Source organism: Seriola dumerili, unplaced genomic scaffold, assembly GCF_002260705.1.
Source record: "Seriola dumerili isolate Sdu_G_001 unplaced genomic scaffold, Sdu_1.0 BDQW01002667.1, whole genome shotgun sequence".
NCBI classification, from domain to species: domain Eukaryota; kingdom Metazoa; phylum Chordata; class Actinopteri; order Carangiformes; family Carangidae; genus Seriola; species Seriola dumerili.
The window spans coordinates 32,798-59,166 of record NW_019176922.1 but is presented as its reverse complement, the minus strand read 5'-3'; the positions used below and the strand labels follow the sequence as shown (position 1 = coordinate 59,166).

Sequence of the window (26,369 nt, the reverse complement as noted above, 5' to 3'; positions counted from 1 at the left end):
TACAGTATTAAAACCTTTACTCGGACATGATACAACAAACAGAAACAAGATTCAGAATTAATGACTGAAAAAATTATTCATATTTTTTTTCCTCTTTCAATCCCCAAAGCACACAATAGTCAATCAGCTCCACATGTACAATGGAGTAGGATACAAACAGGACAAAGAACAGACACAAGAGAAAGAGAGAAAAATTAAAAATAAGAGTGACAGATTCGGTTCTGATTTTACAGTTCTTGTATTTGTTTAATACTCTGTAATAAACAAAAGATGAATAGTGTAGTTGGAGAAGAGAGAGACAGGAAACAAGACAAAGAAACAGTGTGTGAATTTTAAAGGTGAAAGTAAACAATGAAGGAAGATTCTAGATCTACTGGAAAATTGGTTTTTCGGTTTTACTTCTCAAATTGACAAATGAACACCTGATCCGAGTTCTTAATGTCCCTGCCCTTCTTTTCTTCCCTCCTTCTCTCTCTGACGTACCCCTTCACAATTCCTCCAACCTTAAAAACCAACAACCTCCTCCTCTTCAAAGAGATCAGTCATATTCAGTTGATCCCTCCCATCAAGTTCATTCAGTGTGACCAGATCCTGCTCAGAGGTGTTGCCTGTAAACCAGGCCTGTGGATTCTGGTGGCTCTTCAAACTGTGTGTCTACAATTACAGCCACAGTTTCTGCCTCAAAATCTAAAACAGACTATGGAGCTTGTGTCTTTACTGCTGGTAGTACCCAGCTACAGCCACACACGTCTCTAACGCAGTGAACACGTCAGGCTGCTGTGGACCCGGTTGCAGAAACACCTCACCAAATCCAACTGAAGAAGAGCAGGTCCTAGGCTAGGCTAGGCTAGCCCTGTTAATTCTTTATTTGCATTTCACTCATATATGCATTTCCCTGTGTCTTTGAAACCAAAGCAGACGGTTTCAGGCTGCGGGACCCTTTAAAAAGCACCAATGCACAGCTTGAGCACCCGGAGGGGGCCACACACTGGTCTACTTCTCTCTCCTCTGACCAGTCCTCCCCTCTTCACACGAGCTGTCATTCCATTCCTATTAGGGCCCCTCTTTAGTATGCACTACACAGGCCAAGGTTAGCGCACACTGTTTAGTGTGCTGCACAATAATCACAACATACATGACAAACAAGCACTGGGGACTGAGTGGCCCTGCATTTAAAACGGCCACATCCGCAAACAGCTTGGCAGTGATAAACAAACCAGTGAGGGTGGTGGTTTCAAGGCTGCATAGCATACACTGCGCCTCATTGATCATAACGGGATGGGCCTTGGCTCCAGGGGGCCTGTGTCAATAAGTAAAAATGCCGCCCTGATTTCTTATCTATACATAATCTATTCTTCGGTCACAGCCTGCGATCCATTTCAAAAAAAGCATATTTAATCAATGTCTTTATTTTCAAAAAGCGAATAATTTCAAAATGTAACAAAGATGGCGACAACAATACTGCTACACAGTCAAAAGGTCACAGCATGCGTCTGCCTTGAGTGCACACGGTTGCAACGACAAACATTTTGTGGGCGGTGCGGTGCGATCCGGCGGTCTCCCATGGCGACCGCAGATCGTCGCTGCTCTGCCGTCAAGTAAAGTTAAGCAAAGAGGGACACACGGCACTGAATCCCTTCCTTACAGCTCTCCAACGCTTATTCCACTAAAAGCTTCACATCCTTTTCAAACAGTCCAAGAATCATAGTTTTATTTTGCAAGTCCATTCCAATGCAAAGCCAGTAATTTTCAGCCCACATGGGTAAGTGAATAAGCATTTGTTAAGCTTAAAAGTAAAGCGGTGGAAACAGGGCAAAGTGAAGGAAGGGAGGAGGCTGGGCTGTGTTGATAAAGCATCAGGTCAACAGGCCAGTGACTCACCCCTCCAGCCTGGCTCCTTTTCCTCTATCCATCCTTTTCATTATTTTGCTCCACAAATCAATTTAACAGCGCTCAGCACATCACAGCCAAAGCCACAGTATCTGCCAGTCAAAGGGCGTAGCTGCAGACAGATTCCATACACATGTGCATAAAAGCATACACATGTGGCCACACATACCCTCTAACAAACGCAGGAAAAAAAAAAAAAACTCAAATACCGAACCACCAGCTATTGCTTTTAAAAACAGTCTGCCCGATCAGCAAAAGCTGGCTTAGCATACAGAACCTGCACCGCCTGTATACTGTTCATCGTTCTCTAAATAAGCTTAAGCTCATAGCAAAATATAGAGAAATATAGAAATGGCATGGCAAAACTTAAATGCATTGCTGTTATATGGAGGGATGAGAATTCTAAGTGCTTTCACTGCCAATTCATATCAATTTATGTAACAGACTAAGCCGAATTTACAAATGCACATATTGCATGACAACTGTTTTAACCATCTTGACACAATAAGAATACAGGTTGCATATTTTGAATTTCGATGAATTATCAACAAAGATGGCATTTGCTCAGTCAGCTGTGTATGTGACTAGCATTTAAATGTCAACTAGCTGATCCTCCAGCACTTGACTGATTGTGTAATCATTCCCATCCCTGGCTATAAACATGATGCAGTAGCAGCAGGCTTAAACATTCAACAGAGGAAGCTCCAAAAATAAAATCCTGCAGAGAAAGTTGCTGAGATGTCAATCTAACCAAAGATGAGATTATTTACAAAAGCACGCGTCCTAGAGTCGGTCTGCTCTCTGAGAGGCGGGGGGGGGTCTCATTTTGGGTTGCACTCAAAAACTTCATTCCATAGTCCAATTGTCTTAGGATAGCTAAGCTCTAATCCAGATCGCACATTGCGAAGCCTGGCAGCCACTAAATCCTCTTCACTGAAGTCTCAAAACTCAAAAAAGGCTGCTAATATTAGTTCATCTGAACCAACTCAAGCCATAAAGCACTGAGACCGTATCACAGCATATACAGTACAAGAATGCTGGCAGATGTTGGTCATAAGCTCCACCACCACCTTGCTTTTCTTTGCCGACACCAACGTGCGGCAGCAATGATGTACGAGGGGCTGACTTTCCTCTGCATGTCGGAAATGAAGACTACTTTGTTGAGTTGGCTGTGTGTATGCACGGATGGAGAAAAACTGAAACAACACCAAGGTTAGACCAACTTATTGACATGTTAAACACAACCACCTGTCTTACAGGTCATCTAACTGCCAGCCTCCAAGTCCACATTACATGGGGGAGGGCCAAGGATCCTCTCTGAGAAGAGCTAATTGGCCTCTCCGCAGGGCAGGAAGCTCATCGCTCATTCTGGTCAAAGTAGCTGGTGGACACCAAAGTTCAACAGCTACGCTCATCACTTCCACCAGCCTAACTGCTTTCTAAAATACAAAAGGCTGTGGCTGTGTCTGTGTCTGGCAGAGTACAAAGACTTATCATTTTCCATAGTTGGGAGTCTGAAATATATTTAGGGGTCATAGAATAACAAAAAGAGAAAAAAAAAATCGAAGAGGGAAATCTACATCTTTAACAGACCTGTTCAAAGAGTGGACAATGGCTGTCTGATTTGTCTGCGTACTTGCATACTGTGTTTGCATTGATGTAAATGTGCAAATTCTTAACTAAAAGACCATATTTGTTATTTAGCACCTGGTAGAGGACAGCTGTACCTCTTCCCTGTAGAATGATACTGCACAATGTACGTTTCTAATTTCTATCAAATGTGGTGACTATTAAGAAGGTTAAATACACCTCAGAATATCAACACTCTTCCAAAATACTTTACTAACAAAAACGGTAATAAATCTTTGTGTACCCCAGTATTGCCCCTCTTCGAGAGCGTGTAGACGGTTTAATTTATAGTTTGCTTTATATCTCCTGATCACGTGGTAGCTGCATTTGACTCCTCACTACAATGCTCAGATTCAGTTGCCCGCAAAATTTCAATCACAGTAAATGTCAAGTGCCATTGTCAATGAAATCCAGCCAATCAGTTGCCAAGAACAACAAGAAACACTGGCAAGAAGTTGGTGCAAAAGCAGCAGCGAGGTGTGGTTTGGCCCTGGGCTCAGTAACTATTTCATGGTGACGTCATCACAGGGGGAGGTTGATTCAACAGCAGAAAATAGAGCTTTTAAATTTGTTTGTTGGAGCCACATATTTCCCATTCACAGATGGTGAACAGGCATTTGTTTCTGCATAACTCCTGTTTTTTTTTTATTTACATCTACTGTACAAAAGTCGCAAGCATTGAGCCAATACACACTGAATAAAAGTCCAAAGCTGCAGGTAGTAGGTGTAGGATTTCCATTATATAACACTTAATTCATTTCATTATTGCATTATAGTAACATAACACTCAAAAGACAATTTGCAATTCAAACGTCTGTTCATTATTTGCCAATTCATATCCACAGCCAGGGATCTATCCATGAGCGGTGGGCTACAGAAGTTCTGTATTGTAGATTAGCCAAATTAGATATTAACTACCAGGTGAAATGAAATGTTGCATTTTTGCCACTGTCAGATCATTTCTTCTCGTCTTTACACTTTCTATCTCTGCTGCTGTTTTTTGTGTTTCAGAAAAAAAAAAATCTGTTTTTCACACCTCATTTTTACAGAGAAGACAGAGTGCGGCATCTTGAATACGAAGCAATACCTCTCATACTGCTTAAGTCTCTTGTACGAGGATGCTTCAGCAGCTGCTGGGTAGAGGGGTCAAACGCCAGCCTAATCTATTCACTTGATAGGCCACATAAATTAGATACAGGCTGAACGATTACAGGCAGAATGGTCCAGAGAGCAGATAAATTTCCATGGTCAATGGACAGTTGATAAAAATAAGATTTTTTTGGAATAGACAGCAACCTATCAAGAATAATAGTCAAGACCAATTCCCATAACGTGGTTCTTTTGGCAGGAAGTGGCCAATTATTATATATATATATATATATATATATATTATTATAGCAAGTTTGATAACAAATCATCATATCTGATTTGACAATGATGCAATAATGAGAAAACCCTACACATAGTACCTTCAAGGTTGTCTTAGGTCTCTGAGAAAAGATGGTCATTTCTAGGAAACGGGAACATTTACACAGTTACAACTCACAAAAGTGCATAAATGACCACCAGCGAAGGGAGGATTTGGGGGAACAGGAGATAAAAGAGAAACAAATACTCTTTTGTCTTGCATGAAGCTGTACTTCCTGGGAGCCTCAAGCTGTTTAAAATACCAACCAACTGCCAAAGTAGAGAAAAGGATAAAATCAAAACTAAAAATAATAATAATAATTCAAGTCATTCTTCTTGCCTTACAAAGCCCGCTGTGCGCATCAGGGTGGGAGGGACTAAGTTTATCTGCTCAACAAAGTGCTCCCAGCCCCCTTTTCCTGGATTTCAATGCCTTGGAAAAAGCTCTCATTTCATGAGTACAGTACTTCAAAATAGAAACTCAAACAAGTTTCAGCATGAATATTCAAAAAAAAAATGAAAAAAAATGCATAAAATATTTCAATGTTTTCGAGATTGGATGAACTCAGGAGGGTGTGTCTGCCTGTTCATTACTGGACACTTCCTGACCAATAAGAAGTGAGCTTGTTTGATGGTGGACAGTTGATTGAAATGCTATGCACCTGATTTTAAGCTAAAACCATACATGAATAACTAACCGGCTAGTGATGGATACAACATACAGAGGTGCAGCTGGCAGTGTAACTAAGTAACCCAAGTAAAACAGGGGAAGTATACCAGTTACGCAGAAGCAAAAACCCACTGTGAGATGAAGATGTGAAAACTGAAGGCTAACTTAAAATTAAGACATTTACTGTATATGTGTGATAAAAAGGGCGCATATTCCTTGAATCATTTACCCCTATGGTGGAAAACGGAGAATGGGAAAAGATGGTGAAAATATGTGTGTGTGTGTGTTTGAGTACGTTTGTGTATTAGCATACTGTTCATTCAGAGCCATATTATCTGTGTATTAGCTATGTTGTATGTCACTTCATGCATGCAAGCAAAGACCTGCATTTGCATGTGTGAAGATAATTAGCCGGTGACAGGGAATACGTGTGTGTGTGTGTGTGTGTGTGTGTGTGTGTGTGTGTGTGTGTACGTGTGTGTGTGTCTTTGTGTGTGTATACAAGTGTGAGAGCCGGTACATTTAAACCAGCAGGTGCTGCAGTTAAGTGAGGCCCAACGAAAAGAGCCAACGACCCAACACGGGGCGCCGTGCCGGTAATCCTGGTGTGCATCAGATCCTGATCGGACCGAACCTGGCTCCTCTAGGTGAGCTGGTGAGGTGCCTCTAGCATCTCCATCAGGAAGGTGTCGATGGGTGTGTCACCAATCAGTTTGAAGAAGAACAGGTGCTCCAGGCACTTTAGACCAATGGAGCGCAGTGCTGGGAGCCGGAGAAGCAGCTTTGCAAACCTGGACAAGGCAGGGAAGGGTGAGGAGAGCAGAGTGAGAAATGACCACAGATCTGTCAGTCATAGAAACTGAAAACGAGAATTCAGAAGATGCACGAAGCAGAAATTCACTTGAGCATGTAGAAACGTAACTTACTAGAGTAGAACTTACAATAAATAGCAAAACAAAATGAAATGTATAACGTTAAACCTGAATAAGTCTTGCCAGGTGAGTGACAGTACGTCTTTTTACCTTCTTCTGCCAGCTTTGTTTATGAAAGTACATGTTATAGTGTGGCAACATTCAATCAATCAATCAATCAATCAATCAATCAATCAATCAATCAATCAATCACTTCACAGACTTGGTGGCATTCCTACGTTTCCCATGACATTACTAAATTCTACAGGTGTGCGACAGCAGCAGTTAAGGCCTGTAACAGTCCATCAGAAACATGTTATTTCTATCAAGAGAACTGTGCAAATTATCAAATGACCAACCATTAATTAAGAGTTCCTAACGGCAGATTTGTGCCTTAACAAAAAAGACCTTCCACGTGTCTTTTTTGTCTCTCTAGTAAAAGGTCCTCGCAGAAACAACAGCATTATATCCAGCCTCCAAACAGCTGCTCTGTGCTGCAGTAGCTGCTGATTTGAATATTATGCAACAGCACAACCTGTGACAACTAGAAATTTCAACTCTTGTCAGTATGTCTGTGCGTTATAACCCACCTGCCCTGCTGATCGGGGTATTTCTGTTTGCAGTAAGCCTCGAGAGACGCATACACTCTCTCTCTCAGGAGCTCCACCTCACTGGGGTTGGACAAACCCTTGGCATCTTCAGGTGAAAACAGAGAACATTAACATTATCTCTATATGGTAATGAAATACATTTTAAAATTCCTTCAGTTCTTCAGACATGAAATTGTCCACTTTGGTGTCCCTAATGATATCTTCCACATTGACTTTCAATATTCCACCCGTCTGTGTACCTGGGTTGAAGAGGATGATTGCTCGAAGGCAGCCGAGCTCTGTCTTGTCCATTTGCATATCTCTCATCTTGCTTACAAGCTCTGTCAAAACCCTGCCGAGAGGAGAGGAGAGGAGAGGAGAGGAGAGGAGAGGAGAGGAGAGGAGGTTTGCAGGTGGAAATCCCAGTTGGAGACAGGAGGACAATGCCAGATTAGGTAAGAGAGAAGAAGAAAAGGAAAGGACGGGAGAAGGAGGAAGAACATGAGGGAAAAAAGAGAGCAGGAAAGTGATAAAAACAGGAGAGGGGGGAAGAAGAGGGTAAGAACAATAGAGAGGGACCTGACTGCATAATCACATTGTTATTTCTGGTTACAGCTCAGAGTAATGACTTTATATCCAAACCACTTAGGCCATGGCTGAACTGCTGGTTCAGCAGGAAAATACAAACAAACACTGGTTAAAACTGGTCGATGTGGCAAACTGCTGCCACCAAATGGTGGGAAGTTCTGGCTGTGTCTGATTCTTTGTTTTCCTTCTTAATAATTCAATGGCTGCTTGTCTTTGTTGTACTTATAACTAACTGTGTTAACAAATATGTGGAGGTTGTTGTCAAGTGTTATGAAAGTGACGCTGAAATCTGCCACGGCTGGAGAGTAAAAACATAAAAAAGACTTGCTTTTTTATCCACTTTATTCCACTAGAGAATATGGCAGTCAGAGTCCAGGGGCTAAACACACACTTAGTAACAGTTAATGCCCTTTTTAAATATAATTCAAGGATTAAATCTTGCTCATTTTAAGGTGGACCGTTGGCCTATATTTTATAACTGCTAAGCGTATCCACATGCATCTCTAACACGTCGTTTTATTTGAGATGTAAAATACTGATGCAATGAAGACAGCGTCAGAACAAGGTATGATACAGACTTTGGGAAAAAAATGTCATATTTAAAATTCCATCCACTGATTCTTAAAAAATACTTGAACTGTAATTCAACAACAATGCATGCAAACAGTAGAAACAAAAACTTACCCCTGCAAAAAGAGGATAAATACCAAAGACTTGCCAACATACTTGCCAAATACATTTTTAATCAGAGGTAATCATGCTTCACTAGATGTGTAGTGCAATAATATACAGAACCTAAGTTTGGACCATATGTGTATCTTAAATACGTTTAAAACTTGAAATTACTTCTGCTCTCCTCCCAAGAATATAACTTGGATGAAAGAGGAGGGGTTGATACAGACCAGGGAGGGAGGGGAAAGAAAGGAGACAGTTTATTTGTTACTCCATCATCCATCATCAGAAACAGACATCTGATTTTAATGACATGGACTGATTTGAACTCACAGCGCCCAAGCCCACAATACAGTGGATTGCCATGAAGTTGTTATACACACTCAGCACAGTGGATAAATGTTTTATTCGTCTTTAGTTTTGAAAGTGGTGGAGAGTAGCCATCTTCTTGGATTGAAAAGGGCCAACAACACCTCCAAAAGGCTCAACAGTAAATTGCGTCCTCTAAAGACTGACTGACCTGACTGTGTTAAACTGGAGTAATACAGTATTTTCTCACACAACCACATCCCACCATTACAGCCCTGGGAAAGCTAGCTTAGCTTCACAAAGCCAGCCCACATGTTTGGATTTGCTCATTATGGTCTGGCGAAGCTCAACAAGCATTTGGTTTGGTAAGAGGAGGCATCGTTAATGGGCAAAAGTTGAAAAGTTTTCTGCAGGCGATTGGCTGAGACTTCTAGCAATCAAAGTCACAAACCAAATACGCTGCTGAATTCAAGTTCAAAATGCAGTACATCACCGTCTAACCCACACCTCTGTAGTTCACCGAGTGATTCCGTTAAACCGCTCTCAGCGTGTGTTGTTCAGAATCTTTTAGCGTAATCCGGCTGACCTCTGCAAAGCTGCGGAAACGCCTAAAAGCATCAACCTTTTTAGCTTTGGTTCTGTGTTTGTTTCAATGTTGACTCAAGAGGAGGGGTTTAAGAAAAGTGTTTGTGTAGTGGCGTAATTACCTGTCAAATATGGCCCCAACCTCGGCATTGTGCGCCCTGTGTATTCAATCACAATGTGTTATTACAATGTCATTACACAGTTACATTATTATTACAGTATTCTGTTTGTTTTCTGAGTCTGAGAGGTGGCGCTGACATATGGTTTCACCTGGTGAAAATCTGATGTATTTAAAACTGTTGTAAAACAGCATGGGGACAGTTAACATTTTTCTCATCTGGGCTCAAGCTTTGCAACATCTTGCACCTTCACCCAAACACTGACACTGCTAAATGTGGACCTCTGATAAACATTTGATCAGTTTTATGACATCATAGATTGCAGTCTTATATAAAGGCACCACTATATTCACATGTATTAAAATAAGCAGAAAGGAGGTAAATCTTATGAGCCAAATGCATAACAGCAGAAAACCATTAGTACACATGAAACTAATGAGTCAAAAACTATTAACCCTCAAATTTTAATAGGTGTTCGTAGCTAAATGTCAATACATCATAAGAAGCAACTTCAGGAAGTTTTACTGAGCTGTGGATTTAATTGTGTGTAAAATAGGGGCTCAAAGTGCAAAATACAACATTTAAGAAAACAAATTAACAACACACAAAACAGAAATCAACAACTAGTAAATCAACAAAACAGAAAACACAACATTTCAGAAAATACAACAAAACGGAAAAGAAAGGTGCCTACTATCTTTGTCATTCTTCTCACTGAGTGGATGGCTACAATATCACTCAAATACAAGGAGTGTGTATAGAAAAGGGCCAGATGTGCTCTGCTTTTTCTTTGTGCACCTGTTACAGATTGTCCCTCCCTGAGGGAGGCAGGGGTCAGCAAGTGTCCTTCCTGCTTAGAATGACAAAAATAGCAGCTACCAACTCTTTGCTGTTGTAAAATGTTGCGTCACTGAAATATGGTGTTTTTTCTTTTCCCAATTTGTGTTGTGAAATATTTTTCTGTTGTGTAGTTCTATTTTCTTGTTTTCTGCTTTGTTCAGTTGTTTTGTTGGCTGCTCTGATTTGCACTTCAGGTCCTTCCTGGTAAGAAGTCTAATCCAAGTAATGCATTACAAAGAAATGATATTCAAAAATTTTATTGTTTACATCCTCCTTGATAACATGATTCAGTAGCTTCAAACAGATGCTGATGCCAAGCTGAAACAGAAGCCTGCTGCTAGAAGCAGTGCTATCAGAAAAATTAATATGTATCAGAGGAAAATCATTGAGCCGTGTGCCATGAGCCCAGTTAGCTTGCTTTAAATCTGACTGGATTTCTCAGCAAAATCAATATATTATAACAATGTAATTACTGTGTAATTAACAGTGAATTGACACGTTGTGATGTACTTGGGGTTTTATATAAAAGTCGAGATTTGCAGTATCTATTTATTTTTTTAACTAAAGCAGGTGATGATGTAATGACCAACAGAATGTTTCACTAACAGCACAGGAAGTGCATTAAAATCTGCTAATGTAAAATACCAGGATAATGCAATAACATTATGACACGAACCAGCATTTATCATGGCATTAAGTGTCGTATCTTAATCAAAGAACGTTCTGCAAAATATGTGTTTTGAATGATGTCATTACTGGTTTGTAGTGACAATAATACAGAAGGCTGGAGAGGCCATGGCTGTAACTGTGTTTATGTTTGGTTTTCCAGTGATCATGGAATAAATATATCAGGATCTGAAACTAACAAGCTTGCTTTAGATAGAAATATATGTGACTCTGGACTGATAGTGGACACCAATTAAACAGCAGCTTCCAGAAAACACATAAGGCACAGTTTCTATAATATTACTTACAGTGTGCCGGGGGCAGTTAACTTATTTAACAATGTTGTGAACTTAGAGGAGATACAAGATACAAGAGTGGCAGTGATCGCCAGTCACAGATGATTATCAGAATCTTCTGCATTTGTATCTAATGAATTAATGATCACGAATTGACAGTCTGGTTTATGTGAAGACTATAATTATTTTATAATCCAAAGACAATAAAGGCAAAGACAGTAGAGACAATAAAGAAAATGTAACACCACAATATATACCCATGGCCTCTGCATTGTCCTGTACAATAATGGGATGTAAACTCGCATATTTTCAAGTATTTTAAGGGACATTCCTATTATATATTCACAAGTTAGTATTGTACATTAGCCAGCCATGATCACACAATCAAATGCTGCAATAGGTGCTATGCCGCTGAGTGTGTACGCGCGTGTGTGCGCATGCATGTCTATGGGTAAGCATTAGTCACCAGCCTCCCCGGCATGCGCTGTCACCCTACAGGCAGTACTAAAGCAGCAAAGTCTCTCAGCCAATCACAGCCAACGCAGAACACAGCAGCTGCAGCCAACCAAAGATGAAGACACAGTATCTTAAGTTCTTATCCCAGCCACTAATCCAGCTAAACCTGAGTAACGTGTGTTCATCTTATAAAAACAGTGAGTGCTAAACCGTCAGAGACAAAAAAAAAAAAAAAAAAAAAAAAAAAAAATCATGTGGATAAATAAAGGAAAGTGTTCTTTCTTTATTCATCTAGCTTTCAGGACTGATGTGGAATTACCAGGTGATTTAAAGAGGGGATTGTGGACTTTACCTGACCTTTCCGGGTCCGTCTATTTCAGGCTAAGAGTAGGTGGTCCTAATACTGTGTAGAAGCGGATCTATTCTAAGCAGGGATCCAACACTTTGGATTTCAGAGTGAGGTAGAAAGGCTTCTGAAAAAACATTTAAATCACATTACGCCAAAATGCTCTGGCAACTGCATATTTTTATGGTGGCATGTCCTCTCAATTGGGTCACCCACCCAAACTCTTGAATGCTGGGGAAATCACTAGTGTAATATGTCGGTCACAGTTATACTGTTTGTACATATGTATCTGTGTATTACCTGTCAAAGATGGCTCCAACACCTGCACTGTGAGCACTGTTCCTGTGGACATGCAGGCCGGTGGCCAGTAAAATCCCGTCCTTCACTGAGATGGAGCGATGGGAGAACGATGCAATCAAGAGTTCATTCCAACCTGTTGAAGAGTTGGTGTCTCAGTAATTATAGGGAATCAAAATGTCTAAATATTCTACTGTTGTGCTGCTTTTTCTTTCTTAATATCCGATATGGCCGAATGTTCCTGGACCAAACTTTGCTAATTGAAAATCTCTCATTAAACACCTACTGTCACTATTTTGTAAATATTAACCTCTCTTATTCAAAAAGCTGGGACAGCAACAGCTGCTGACAGACCTGGCTCTGCAGTCCTGCACCCCCTGCTGAGCTCGACACATTCAAAAAGGACTAAGCTACGCGACAAGGGAAAGTTGAGAAAGGCTCAACTTTATGCAAATATCCTTGGACACAGCACAAGTGATGCCATGAGAGAGTCAATTGTGATCATATTGATTTCTGCTGAAACATAAGCACAGAGCTGTTTACTGTTATACACACCTATGCAAAGGAACTTGTTTAACTTTAACACAATGAAGGAAAAGTTGATCGTTGCAGTCTCTGAATTTCCATTTTTCTGCAATGTGTCTTTAATGAGTTTACCAGAAATAAAAAAGAAGAATGGCATGTGGAAACAAACTGCCAACAATTGGAAACAACTGTCCATACGGAGCAGAATATGTAAATTATGCACTCAATGCAACAAAACACACCCCGACAGCTGCTTTGTATCCATATGTGTGAACGTCGTGTTACTAGGATCTACCACCTGATCCCGGCCATGTTCAGTTTTCATGACAATGTGCCACAGAGGTGTTGATTTAAAACTACAGTTGTTGGTGTTTAAAACTGTATTTCAGTGTTCCCAGGCTCTCTTAAACATCAAATTCCAAGGACTTTTCAAGGACTATAAAATATCCAAGAAACTTCCATTTCTCTATTTGCATAGAATATATAAATTCAAGCACTTTCAATGACCCATGTCTATTTATGTCTTTTTTTTTTTTTAACTTTCAAGGCCTTGCTTTTTCCTCAAATTTGCAAACTTTCATGGATTTCAAGGACCCATGAAAAACCCTGGTATTTGCACTACAATAACTGTTTGTCTAAAATATTCTCGTGCAGCATTCACATACGATACACCCCACTTACTTTCCCTTTATTTTCTTTCATGCCGTGTGAGTGCGAGTTAAAACTCTGCAGCCACTGAAAAGACGAACATATCCAGAGTTTGCATCAGACCGTGTCTTTTCTTTGGCTGTGGAGGAAAAAGCAGAATCACTTCTGATTCAATAAACCCTCTCGGGTCAGGCTGAGAGTTTACCTGCACGTAGCAGGATGACCTGGTCGTCCAGGGGCAGCTCCGAGAAGTGAGGGATCCTCTTAGCCCACTCCACCAGGGTGAAGAGCTGCTTGTCTGCTGCCTGGCAGATGTTGGTGACAGGATCGTTGGGCTGCATAATGCAGATTAAGAGGATTATTATAATTATTCCATCAAATAATGTGATTAACAGACACTGTATGATTCATACCAACAACAATCATCTCACATGTTCAATATCTGCATGTCAAACTTGATTTGAAAATAATTTCAATTGTTAACCCTCAATGCAAGACAGTTTGTGGTTAATATCTACCATCCAGACTACTCACAGAGCTGCCACCTGAACTTCCATCTGCATGAAGCTCTGTCTTCTGCTCTACAGCCATCTCTGCTTCCAAAATCTTCTCCACAGGCATCTCCTCGTTCACTGCACTAGTCGACTCTACCTCACCGTCTCGATCCTTGTTTCTCTGCCGTTCCTCTTGGACAGCTGCAGGATGGAGGATTGGGCGGAGAGGAACATAGGAGAAAACAATAAAGGACAAGAAAGAGGAGAAAGAGTAGAGAGAGCAGACAAGGAGAAAACGTGGATTAGAGGGATGGGTGAAAGATGGTCAACATGTAGGAACAGAGAAGCAGGAAAGGTGCAAAAGAAATGGAATGGACAAGGATGGGGGAGGCGAAGGGTTTGGACAGGTAGGCAATTTTAAATACAACAAGAGGAACATCAAAGAAAGTGAAGGAAATGTAGTGGAAGAAGGATGAGTAGGAAGGATGTGCCAACAGACAACAGAATGGATAACGTGAGATAAGTAGGAGTGGACAATGAAGAGGAGAAATGAGGGAAAATGAGTGGTGTAGGTGATTTACATACAAAAAGAGGCAAAAAGAATGGAGACAGATAAAAGAGTGAGACCAAATTAATGAGGAAAAATGTGCAAAACAGTGGGAAAGCAGAGTGACACAGATATATGATACACTCAGTCTCTCATACAGTCTTTCATACTCCTTCAGGCCCACTACCAAGGCAGTAATGGACCCTGTAAGACATACACCACACACATAATTATTATTCTTCGTGTTGTTGATGTTATTGTTATCATTATAACTAATGGTTTTAAAGTGACATTCAGGTGGTGATGAAATCTGACATTTTGTCCAGACTATCAATTTTTTATTGTCGCAAAATCTTTTTTTTTCTTCTTTTTTTTAATAGAACAGATATCTACAGTGACAAAGTTTCTCTTAATCCCTTACTCAGATTAAGGAAACTGGGTTTCTCATTTTCATGAAGTTCAAGAACTCAGGTCATCGTATCTAATGTTATGTTGTAAAACCTCCTGACTGCCCTGACTGTCTTTCCTGTCAAAAGTCTACCTCCCACAGACATCAGTAGTCACAGACTGAGGTTTTGTGCCTGGCATGGTCAGTCATGAACATCTGATTTGCTCCTTTGTCCTAAAATTGGGGGGTATGCAGTTAATTTAAAAAAGTCAACACTGTTAACCAAATGTCCAAGATGACAGCTGCTCCACACAATGGCAAATGCCACTGTCTAAATACATATGAACAGCACTGTGTTATGAAATAGTCTCATCAAACTGACTCCATAAAGGTTCGTAGATTAAATCGTTATATTTAGTTTGGATATTTGTTCAATAGTGACAAAACAGAATTTAAGCAGGAGGCATGTACTAATACATACAATACTAATTATATGTGAGGTCATTTTTACGTTTGATTTATGAGTCAAATACAATGTTGAGTATCAATTGTTCAAATAAGCCTTGATCAAGGAATAACAAATATTATGTATTCTTTTATTGATTAATTAATTATTGATTATTATACAACAGTTAGTTCTGACCAAGTAATTTGATTGGACGAGAGGCATTCTCATGAATGAATATAGAGTATAACAGCACTGGGACTTTTAACCACGTGTATCACTCCACAGGTGTTCTATTAACCATTTCCAGAAGTAACGTTTGAATTAAATGATGTCTGGTTGTCAGAAGAGGATTAAGGGAAGAAGCCTGGACACTTCATCGCACACCTGAGGTAACGTGTAGACAAAGTAGCAAGCTAGTGTGCACTGTGCAGGTCAGGAAAATGTTTGTGTGTTGCTTAGCAACAGTCCAGTACCAGTCCAGTTGCTATTGCTAACTATTTTTGTTGGTGATGTCAAATAAATGAGGAAATAAACAAACAAATCATAATCTGTTGTTGCTTATTTAACTAATATGGCGCTCGTAGAACTGTTGTATAAAAGCAATATCACACTCCAGGTCGTGATGCTGTCCTGAATATCATCTGTGATTGTCATCAAATCACAGCCGTGCTGATATTCAGTACAACACTCCCTCTCGTGTGATATTGCTTAATTAACATGTCTGACAACCGAATCCTAGTATGTGCACTTAATGTGAAGCAAAGCAAATATTTTGAAAATGTCCAGATTTTAATCTACTCGATTACTTTTAATCTCTCTTGGTCACAGTGTCTGTATTTGATACAGAAAAAGAAAAGGATTGAAAGCAGCTAGCAATTTTGAAAAGTGGGCTTGTGGTGGAAAGCTGCCACTGTGGAAAGGCTTGAAAAATCTGTGTTGGAAATTCAGTGAACGTCTTATCCTTTCTCTACTACAAGCATCAAAGTATGCTTAAACAAGGTATTTAATGCTCTTTAATAGAAGTGGAACTGCTCTGTGGCTGACTGTAGTAACTGTGATCTCAGTGGGCAGCACCGGAGTGAGAATAAACAATGAGTAACTTTAAAGTAAAGTAGGATGATGATTAAAGAGAGTGTGCTTACTCAGCAAACCTTCCCTGGATCTGTAAAGGTTAAAAAAACATGGGGATGTGATTCAAGGCTGGCACTGGTCCACCTCCGAGTACTGGCAAGACACTATGGAAAAGATTTTTAACTAGCTCCTTCTAAATGATATGCAATGTACTATCTCTCTGCTTCTTGCTCACTCATACAGGCACAGACATACACCCCTCCCTCCCTCTTCTCCTTACATCTGTCGTTCATCTTGGCCACTACAGAAGGAGGGAGGGGGGGAGAGAGAGAACGAGAGGAAACAAAAAGAGGAAGACAGGGGGAAAGGGGGTTAGTGTTTACAAGGCTTACCCACCCCCATCTCCCCCTCTACCACTTTGTGCTCGTTCTTCCTATCCCCTATCGTGCAAATATCACTGAAGCTTAACTTCACCTATAACCTTAAACTAGAAAAAAAAAATCTTATTTAAGGTTATGGGTGAAGTTGCAGTACCTGCAACAGAAAGCTGTTGCCTTCAATGTTCCTTTCATCTGCATTCACTTACTACTCAATGACTACTGTGGTCATAGTGGCAACGACAGTGACCACACATCTCAGCAACCTATCAAACATAAACTGAGCTGTGATCAGCCTACGATAAATGTAGCGTCGTAACATGCTGGGGAAGTCAGTCCTAATCTTAAATGGGAAAGTATAGCACAGTGAACTCTTACCTACACTGCTCAGCTCAGAGATTTAGCATCAGATAATCTCAGACTGACTGGCTTAAAATGGATCTAATGTGATTTTCGGTGGTAAGACGCAGCAGACAGATCAGCTGTAGTTCTTAAACGGTTTTGTCCGTTTCATTTTTAATGTAAAGCACTTTGAGCATTACATGAATAAAATCAGCTATATCATATACAATCACTCCTACTAATATATAATGATATACTATAAAATTCCACTGACTTTCGGACTTTTTGTTATAAACATGGCGGGAATCTTTTTAACAGTGTTCCAATTTGATAGCTGCTAAAACATGCTTTGCTGCTGCATTCACTTTTTCAATGGACAAATCATGGGACATGTTTACTGCTGACTGATGGCCACCTGGAGACTCAACACCTGGTAAATATGACATGGTTATGTAATGTGCAGACTAGACAAGGACTGCCACAACACACTGTTATGCCTATTAAATGTACTCAACCCCCTTGTGCCTTTTCCATGGTTTATTGTTTTACAACACTGAAGCACAGTGGATGTAATAAAGACTTCTGATATAGATCAACTGAAAAAAAGATCAATGTGAAAGCATAAAAAAATGTAAGAGGGCAGCAAATACCTTTTAGGAACTATATGAGTGGCTTGCAAGTGATTTTAGGACACTGTGGGATGCAAAGGGGATGAACTGTGTCCTCTAATTTCTGGCATAAGAAGGCTGCCATTTCTCAAAGAGATGCTGAAGGACTTTTAGAAAGGGAGATCCTTGATGACATGTAATGACGTGTCCCGGATTGAAATTTTGATTTTGAACGATGCACCACTGAAATGGCAAAACAGCCATCGTGTTTGGAGGAGTATATTAGCCCCAAGTGAAGTTTCCATTTTTTTTTTCTGATAAATGTGAGCAGTGGGCCTTTTTATCAGTAATGACAGTCCCACAGACCAAATATGCCACCGCTAAAGGGAAGTAGTTTCTTCCAAAACCAGAAACGCAGAAAACAGCCGAGCAGTCAACATCATCACTGATGAGTGTTAAAAGAGTCTAACATACACTGCATGCTCCAAGTGTTCACACCCATTTAGTTTTTCCACATTTTGTTATGTTGCAGCCTTACGCTAAAAAAAAACATCTATCTACATCAGATCATCAATCTACAGTCAATTTTAGAAATTTGTGCAAATTTATTAAAAAGTAAAACCTGTAATATCACGTTGACGTAAGTATTCAGATACTTTGATATGACACTTGATATCCAGCTCAGGTGCATCCCGTTACCTTTGAGATGTTTCCACACCTTGACTGGAGTCCACCTGTGGTAAATTCAGTTGGACGTGACTTGGAAAGACACACACCTGTCTATATACGGTCTAATGGCTGACAATGCATATCGAAGCAAAAGCCAAGCCACAAGGTCGTATGAACTGCCAATAGAGCAGAGGTGAACAACCTGACGGTCACTCTGGCTGAGCTCCAGAGATCCTATGTGGAGATGGAAGAAACTTCCAGCGGGACAACCATCACTGCAACACCCCCCCATCTGGGCTTTATGGCAGAGTGTGAGAAACAAGAGTCTCTGATCTGATGAAACCAAATCATATCCAATGAATTGAAACACGTGAGCTAAATTTGTCACAGCAAAGTGTCTGTATACTTTTGTCAACAGATATTTCAGTTTTTTTCAACTCTGTTTTCACTTTGCCATTATGGGGTATTGAGTATAGATTGATGGAGGATTTTTTTTAACTTACACCTGAGGCTACAACATTACAAATTGTGAAAAACTGAAGGGGTCCGAATACTTTCTGAATGCACTGTATTTGCCCCCCCCCCCCCCAGCTACCACTGGATAATCTTGAAATCAGATTTGGAGTGCATGATGTATAATATGACTGTGGAGTGCTGCTGCAAGGCTGAATGAAATGTGTGCCTGTCTATCCCTAACAAATTCACCACAGCTTCTCTGCTCGCAATAAATAACCAATTTTTTAAAAATCAAGTTCATCAAAGTCAATCAAAGTCTTTGTCAGAGCTTTCTGTCGGCCTCAAATAATTTATCATAATTTGTAAGAAGATGCACTACTTTGTGCATTTAACACTTAACAGTGTGTGTGAAAAGGTGTCACAAGTGGCCTCATTTTTAGGGGTTGTGACCAGAAGAGGTTGAGAACAAGTGGTATTCAAGGTGTCCTGAAGTTCCCTGTTTGCTCACCTTCTCTCTTCATGCCCATAGCCAGGCACTTCTGGTAGCGGCAGTATTGGCAGCGGTTCCTCTGTCTCTTATCCACCATACAGTCTTTATTGTCCCGACAGGTGTAGGTCAGGTCTTTGCGCACTGTTCTCTTGAAGAAACCTTTGCAGCCCTCACAGCTGTAGACGCCGTAGTGCTTACCTGGAAGTTGTGGAGGGGGGGAGGAAAAGAGCCAAACAACTAAGACAAGGAAGGAATGACAAATTCTTTCAAAGATGAAATTTAAAGGATTTCGGCTCGACTCTGACCAACTATTCAATTGTTTGCAGTTTGTAGAAATAGAAAATAGGAGTTGTATTTAAGGTGTGTAGTCACCAGAGGATCTGTCACCGCAGATGGAACAAAGGCGTTTCTGGGAAAGCATCGGCCCCGGGCTGTGGGACGACAGCTGCTTCAAGCCCAGTGGAGGTTTCACATCATCAGAGCTGCTCACTGCATGGAGCCCCGACATGGACACTGTTGAGTTGATCTGAAGGAATGACAGAAATGATGGTGAACACCAGATCCCCCTTCCACCTCCATAAGAATGTCAAGTATATGGTTAAAACCCCACCCATGACAGCACATTAAACATTAGATCGCAATGAGAAAAGTGTGCACCCCTTGTTTTTCCTGTTGTCCTGTTCCTCCTACTCTCTAAGTCCCACATGACCTTTTATATCTCTCTCTGACTAACTGATAAAAACAAGAGGTGTACAGAACAAAACTCATGACATTTAGCATGTGAAGATCTACGCAAATGGATGAGACAAAAAAGAGTGGGGGAAAAAACAAATTGAAAAAATTGTCAGCAGAATATATATGACCTCATGGAAAAGTAAGACATACAATGAGAACCATTCTATCAACTATTCTGTGATGAAGGGCAAGATATTGAATTAAAGACGGTAATTTTGATTTAATTATGCTTTCACGTCAAACACAAAAAAACATGATTTATTTGATATTACTGTATTGCAGTAGGAGATGGATTAACTGTCACTTTGTTTGCAGCGACCAAGACAATCTTAGAAATTGTCAATACCCCAACTGTAACATCGTCCACAAGCATCTACAATTTGTAAAACAGGTTACAGAGGATGCCCCAACATTAGGATGTGTACCCACTGTCCTGCTTTTTGTTTTTCTTTTAGAGAAGGCAAGTGTCGCACCGCCTGACAGATGCAGCTGAGAAAAAGGTGAACAGTGTGTACTTGCCCTTAGCCCTCGACGCCTGCTAACAAGTAACACCATGTAAAACCATGTAAAAACATACCTGGTTGTGTGGATTTTTTTGCACCATGAACTAATATGGCTTGCCCTTCTCCTCAATTTTGCAGAGCCAAGCCAATCTCCATTTATTTTTGACAGTCTCCAATACGTCGTAGCCGTCCTCCAGTAAAAGCACATTCATGCTAGCTAACCTGAATCAACTTTCCCAATTTCCTGATTCCCAAGTCCTGTAACACCAGAGGCAGTCCTGACCTCCCAGGGGCCCTGAGCAAAATTCTGCTGACCTCTCTGGAATCCAATTGTGGAATATCCGTCATAGTGACAGAAAACTTTAATCCATGTGAACTGTATGTATTCTCTGGCCTAATAAGATATATCTTATTCACACTGTAAAAGATCTAACACCGCAGCTAAATTTGAAACTACTAAAGCGTGGAAAATAAAGCAAAATATGAAGCGTTATAGAGCAGGAAAACAAGTGAATGGTAAAGGAATGTAAGTTTAAAAAATATACCTGATGTACATGAGTCCTCCCTTACCTGCGGGCTGCTAATGGGGCCATAGCCCACTGATGGTGTGCCAGGGAGGCAGGGTGAGCCCAGCGAAGAGCTGATGACGGAAAAGGGGGAGCCGATGCTACTGATGGGGCTGTTGACCCCGGCGGAGGTGATGGGAGGAAGGGAGGTCATGGAAGCTGCGGCTGAGGGAACTAGAGGGGGCGAGCGTTGGCCTGATGGAGGGGAGGACACAGATGAACTGTCCGGGCTGCGGGAATCTGATAAGAGACAGCAGAACAGATGATACATAAATAGCAAACGTAATCATGAATGAAAATAATGTGGTGCAAAAAAGGCTAAGCTTATTAGTAGAGGTGATACGGGTGTTGTTTTAATAAGACCACTTAAATTTGTAGTTGTAACAAATGGCACACTCATACACAAATATGCCGGTTAAGTTATCGACCAAATACCAGCAGTAAAATAATAACAATGGGGTGGGTGGTAGAGCTTAAATTTGATATACAACCAATGACTTGCAAATGTATTAGTCTATCCATAGTTTAACGATTTCTACAACTACAAAGCAGTCTTGCTACTTTCCATCTCTATTTGCAACTATTTAGTTTATTTTTTTGTTCCGTCTGGGGTCAAAGAAATGTTGAAGGTTTGCCCTATTCTTAATGCATTTTAAATTAACAAAAATGGCATGCTAGTAATTACTGACAACTCAACTGTGGCGCTGTCTTGATTGTAACCTCTGACTGACAATCATTTGCTAAACACATTGGTTCAAAATCCTCATTGCACAGTGTAAAGTAAACAAAGCTGATTTCCATTCCCAGTACAATTTGCTTCGCTTTTCACATCACAGGGTTTGGTGCCTAATGAAACTGCAGCAGACAACTAAAAAGCAACATTTGGTATTTGGTAGCTATTTCCTATATTTCTCCAAATTTTTCATCAGTTTTCACACAGCACCTGCAGTGACGTTTACCTGAGATGTGTGTTTTTTTTTTTTAAATTTGTGATCTGAATCTGATGGAATCGTGAGCTATTTTTGGATCAGATTTATTGAAACATGAAATAACAGACTTTAACTACATGTTATTAAATAAAAATGTATTTCTACCATTTTTTACTATATTTTCCCCCTGTGCTGGAAACAAACGGCAAACCTCACAAGGGGATATAGTGCTGATTGAATCATTCCTCCACCATCCTTCTACTGCTTGAGATCTGTATTATGCCAGTTGTTTTGTTTATTTTTTGTTTATGTTGTGGTTTGTATTTAGTTGGTGCTTTCTGCTGCAGCTAGCTGTGTGCTGCATTTTCTCTGCTTAAGGCTGTGTACTTGGTTGTCATCTGATCTAATCTATTTTTCTTGCCTCAAACGCACGGGAAAGAAATCAACCAATCATATGCCCACAAAATCATCTGCTGTGGCCTCTGGAGGCCAGTGCTTGCACAACCATGTGGATACTTATCAACTCAACAAATGCAGGGTATCATGCTTTTAATTACTGAGAACATTTCTTTTCCTCTATTCAGAAATTGAAGGTATTTGTTTCTTCACATTTCCATCAATTTCTAACACAGCACTATGTAAGCACTTGTACACCTACTTCAAGGTGTATAGTGAGAAAGTGGAGAGTCCTGTGTAGCTAAACAAGTTGAGCATGTCACTAACACTGGTGTGGTTTTCCATTAATTTCCTGGTGTAGGAATAGAGGTTCAAAGCAAAGTGGTGCAACAACGATACAATGTATCTCATATTACTGTTTAACACGGGATCCAACAGTGAAATTTATACTGTACTAAAAAGTAAGACGGTCACAGTAACAATATCTTCATGGAGTCTGGGTTTTTATGGTGCACAATTTAACTCCATTACAGTGCATGCAATATTACTATACAACTGGGTATGCTGAAATGAGACAATGTTAAAAACAGATTCATTCTAAATACTCACCACTGTCTTAAAGTCCACTTTGCTTTAGTCAACTGGTGGGATGGAAATCTGAATAACTGACACTGACAGACATTTCTAATGACTGTTCGCTCTGGAAGTCAGGGGGAGTTATAGGTCAGCTGTTCCCACTGTCACTAACATGCTTTAAAAAGCTTCAATATTCTGTCATTTAAGCAAAGTCTTGGATACGTTTTTGTTTCATCATATTCAATATATTTCATAGGCCTGACTCTACAGCAGGCAAGATCACAAATGTGTAGGTACAATTTGTTGTAGTTAATATCAACCAGAGTTTCCAATTGCTATACATTCATGTTGTTGCACTGCTGTTAACGAAATAAGTACTATTATTTTCTCACCTCTACTGTCTCCCATGATGGTGGTTGGGGCACAGGGGCTGGCTGGCAGCTGTATACCGACGTGCCTCCGTCTCACACAGCCCGCTATCAAACTCTAGACCGCGGACTGAGGCCCGGGCCGGAGTCGTTTTGGGAAACCAAAAACGGGTCTGAAATTCCAACACAAGAAAGAGCTCTGTATAAGATAATAGAGTGGTACAGAGAACGGCGATTTGTTTAAAACAATGTAAAACAAAACGAACAAAACTCAGTCCATTACAAGGCCATGGGCTGTCTGTATGGCTGTCAATAGAAATATTTGTGTAATTGATGCATTTTTTGGCATTTGATGTATCGTTATAGCAGGACTTTGCAAAACAGCCAGCTGCCCAGCTGATGCCAGGATTGTCTTGTTCTAATGCAGCACAGGGCAAATACAATGTGTTATTTAACAATTAAGCAAAAGTACATTGATACTTAGCATTGACTGTGTTATCTTGGTTAAACGCAGTAAAAAAAAAAAAGTCCCATCCCAGTGTATAGATGGAGCCCAGACAGATGGCAACAAACCACCGTACTTGCAAGCTAACGTTAGCTACTAGCTAACACTTGAAACGTCTGTACCAACCGTGAAGCTAAGTGGATGGTATTAGCAACCCTGTTTTAATATAAATTAAAATATTACACATCTCGACACGACGTTTAAAGCAAACGGGTGCCTGACGTTTCATTTAGTGGAAACTGAGCTACGTCTGGTGTAGGCTGGCAAAACAAGCTAAGCGCTAAAGCTACGTTTAGCCACCTAACCTAGCAAGCAAGCTAGTTAGCCGAATGCATCGGAGGAGAGCTACAGAACCAAAAACAAACCCGTTTAACACTGCCCGTTCCACCTCTACCTCATTCCCGTATTCATAAACTGGCTAAATGTTGTATGTATATATTTAGTGCAAATAAATACGGATTACTGACGGTTTAGCGGCACAGCTTCTTCGCATGAAAAGATGTGGCGACTAGGCCCCGTGTGTGTCTGTCTCTCCCCCCACTTTGCCTCGTAGTCAACCCTCCCTCCCCCTGCAAGGATGAAAACATGATGATGGTGGAGGATTTGGCTTAGTGCTCTCTTACAGTTGAACATGGGCTCCGAATCACTGCAAAACACTGCAGACCCGCTCCTTAAAGCAGGAGAAAGGTTGTGTGGTCATGTTGCGCCTCACATGTCACTGAGTGCGAGAGACACATCCAGTGCAAGAGGTCAAGAGGTCAAGACAAGTTCAGCTCACTGTGTCAGTTGCTGAAAAGGTTATTGGCGGACACTGGGGCTCTGGTGAACCTGCTGCGCTGGAATACAAACCAATGTTACAGTCCAGTATATGATCTCTTTATCTTTTATTTTCAAATGAATAATTCAGATATTTTTCTGTGCTTACAGGAACAACAGACAAGTACAGTACAGACTGATGTCTGGAAGAAGCGTGTGAAGAGATCCTCTGTAACTGCAATGGTAAGAGCCTCATTTTTCTTTGTGGCATGCAATATCCACTCATAGAAAATACATCTATACATATACATGTATACATACATACATACATATATTTATATATATATATATATATGTGTGTGTGTGTGTGTGTGTGTATATATATATATATATATATATATATACACATACATGTTTTCTTCTTAACATTACTTGATAATTTATATCCTCAGCAGCTACATTCAGGCGTGCCGTAAAGGGGGGAAAAGTTAGGACGATTCTAAGGGCCCATGACTGACAGGTGGCCTCCAAACAAAATAAAATATTTTTTTATTTTTTTATTTACCTTTGGTGAGGGGGCCCAATGTGATATTTTTTCATGGGGCCCAAAATCCCTGGCGGCGCCCCTGGCTACATTACACCTATCTAGCCTGATTTAGTCTGGTTATTTGCACAAGCCAAAATATGGATTTGTTTTTCCTGTTTCCTGTTTTTTCCTGTTTCTGTCTGTCCCGCTGACAGGTGGTTCATAGTTTACTGTATTTACAATGCTGCATTACCCTGAAAAATATCTGCATGTTTAACAAAAATATATTAGCATAGTTGAGCTGGTAGTGAAGTAGTGTGCTACACTACTGGTAGATTTCCCAGAGCCATGGGAATGGGCAAAAGAAAAGCCATTGTTTTTAAGTTTTTGAACAAAGAATCAACATGTTCTCCATCTCACCTGTCTCTCCCTATCAAGTCTCCAGTAAGGATGTACTGGTTTGTTCATCTAAACAGTTAATAGTATTTGTAAAGGAAGGTAAGATAGACGGTGAGTAGGTGTCACATACAATTAAGATGCATAAATAATGAGGATTACAATAATAATCAAAAACACAAGAATATGATCAAGTCTGTTTTGTATCACCAGTTGATATACACACTAATATTCAACCTGTCTGGAGTTAATAGGAGATTTCTCATTAACTGTTAAAGGGCAGAGACTTTGTATCCATCATGAACCAGCACTTTATTTTTTCTGGGGCTGATACCAGTGAATGAAACAGCTGTGTTTTGAAACCTTTTAATGGTTTTAATGTTTTCAGATCTTGTTTAAGCAACTATTAATTAATACTACTATTAATTATCTGTTGCTGCTGATGACTTGACCACTAGGAAACAGCTATTGTTGAGTACACGATCATGATATAATTCCCTGTTGTTTCGGTTGAACAACTCCTGCCTTGAGTATTTCCTTTTAGTCTGCAGAAAACTGCAGTGAGGTGTCAAAATCTCCTTCACTGTTCACATTTTATACACCTGCCTTCAAAAATGGCTTGAAGGAAAAACAATATTTTGAGCATAACCTTTTTCATGCTTTGGCAGGTTGTTCCTTCCACCTACTGTGGTTGAATAGTGGGAGGTTCAAGCAGATTGTTTCTGATGCTTTATCACCCTCAAGGGGGCTAAAGTGGCATTACATAAAACTAATGGACC

General features: G+C 40.3%; 1 protein-coding gene across 7 annotated transcripts; it reads right to left on the bottom strand.

The window, feature by feature from the left end:
• Positions 1 to 24,444, bottom strand: LOC111239434 (retinoic acid receptor RXR-beta-A). Of its 7 annotated transcripts, none has more exons than XM_022769311.1 (13): positions 24,380 to 24,444; positions 23,432 to 23,580; positions 21,143 to 21,378; positions 19,707 to 19,860; positions 19,353 to 19,532; positions 16,673 to 16,693; positions 13,979 to 14,139; positions 13,650 to 13,779; positions 12,275 to 12,407; positions 9,374 to 9,409; positions 7,358 to 7,449; positions 7,098 to 7,203; positions 1 to 6,387 (listed from the first exon to the last, which is right to left on the bottom strand). In XM_022769311.1, exons 2-13 carry the CDS (start codon positions 23,445 to 23,447, stop codon positions 6,240 to 6,242), a joined length of 1,413 nt encoding a protein of 470 aa, XP_022625032.1. In that variant the 5' UTR covers positions 23,448 to 23,580; positions 24,380 to 24,444; the 3' UTR covers positions 1 to 6,239. The 7 variants fall into 7 exon arrangements, with proteins under 7 accessions (XP_022625032.1, XP_022625033.1, XP_022625035.1 ...); XM_022769312.1 differs by having other exon boundaries at positions 23,432 to 23,606; positions 24,380 to 24,421; XM_022769314.1 differs by lacking the exon at positions 24,380 to 24,444 and adding an exon at positions 23,691 to 23,736.
• Positions 24,445 to 26,369: the final 1,925 nt, after the last annotated feature.

Coding starts and splice junctions, on each gene's coding strand:
- LOC111239434 (XM_022769311.1), bottom strand. Junction 14,140..16,672: donor GGCCAAGATGAACGACAGAT/GTAAGGAGAAGA, acceptor TCCATCCTGCAG/CTGTCCAAGAGGAACGGCAG. Junction 13,780..13,978: donor GAAGTTCAGGTGGCAGCTCT/GTGAGTAGTCTG, acceptor TGCATTATGCAG/CCCAACGATCCTGTCACCAA.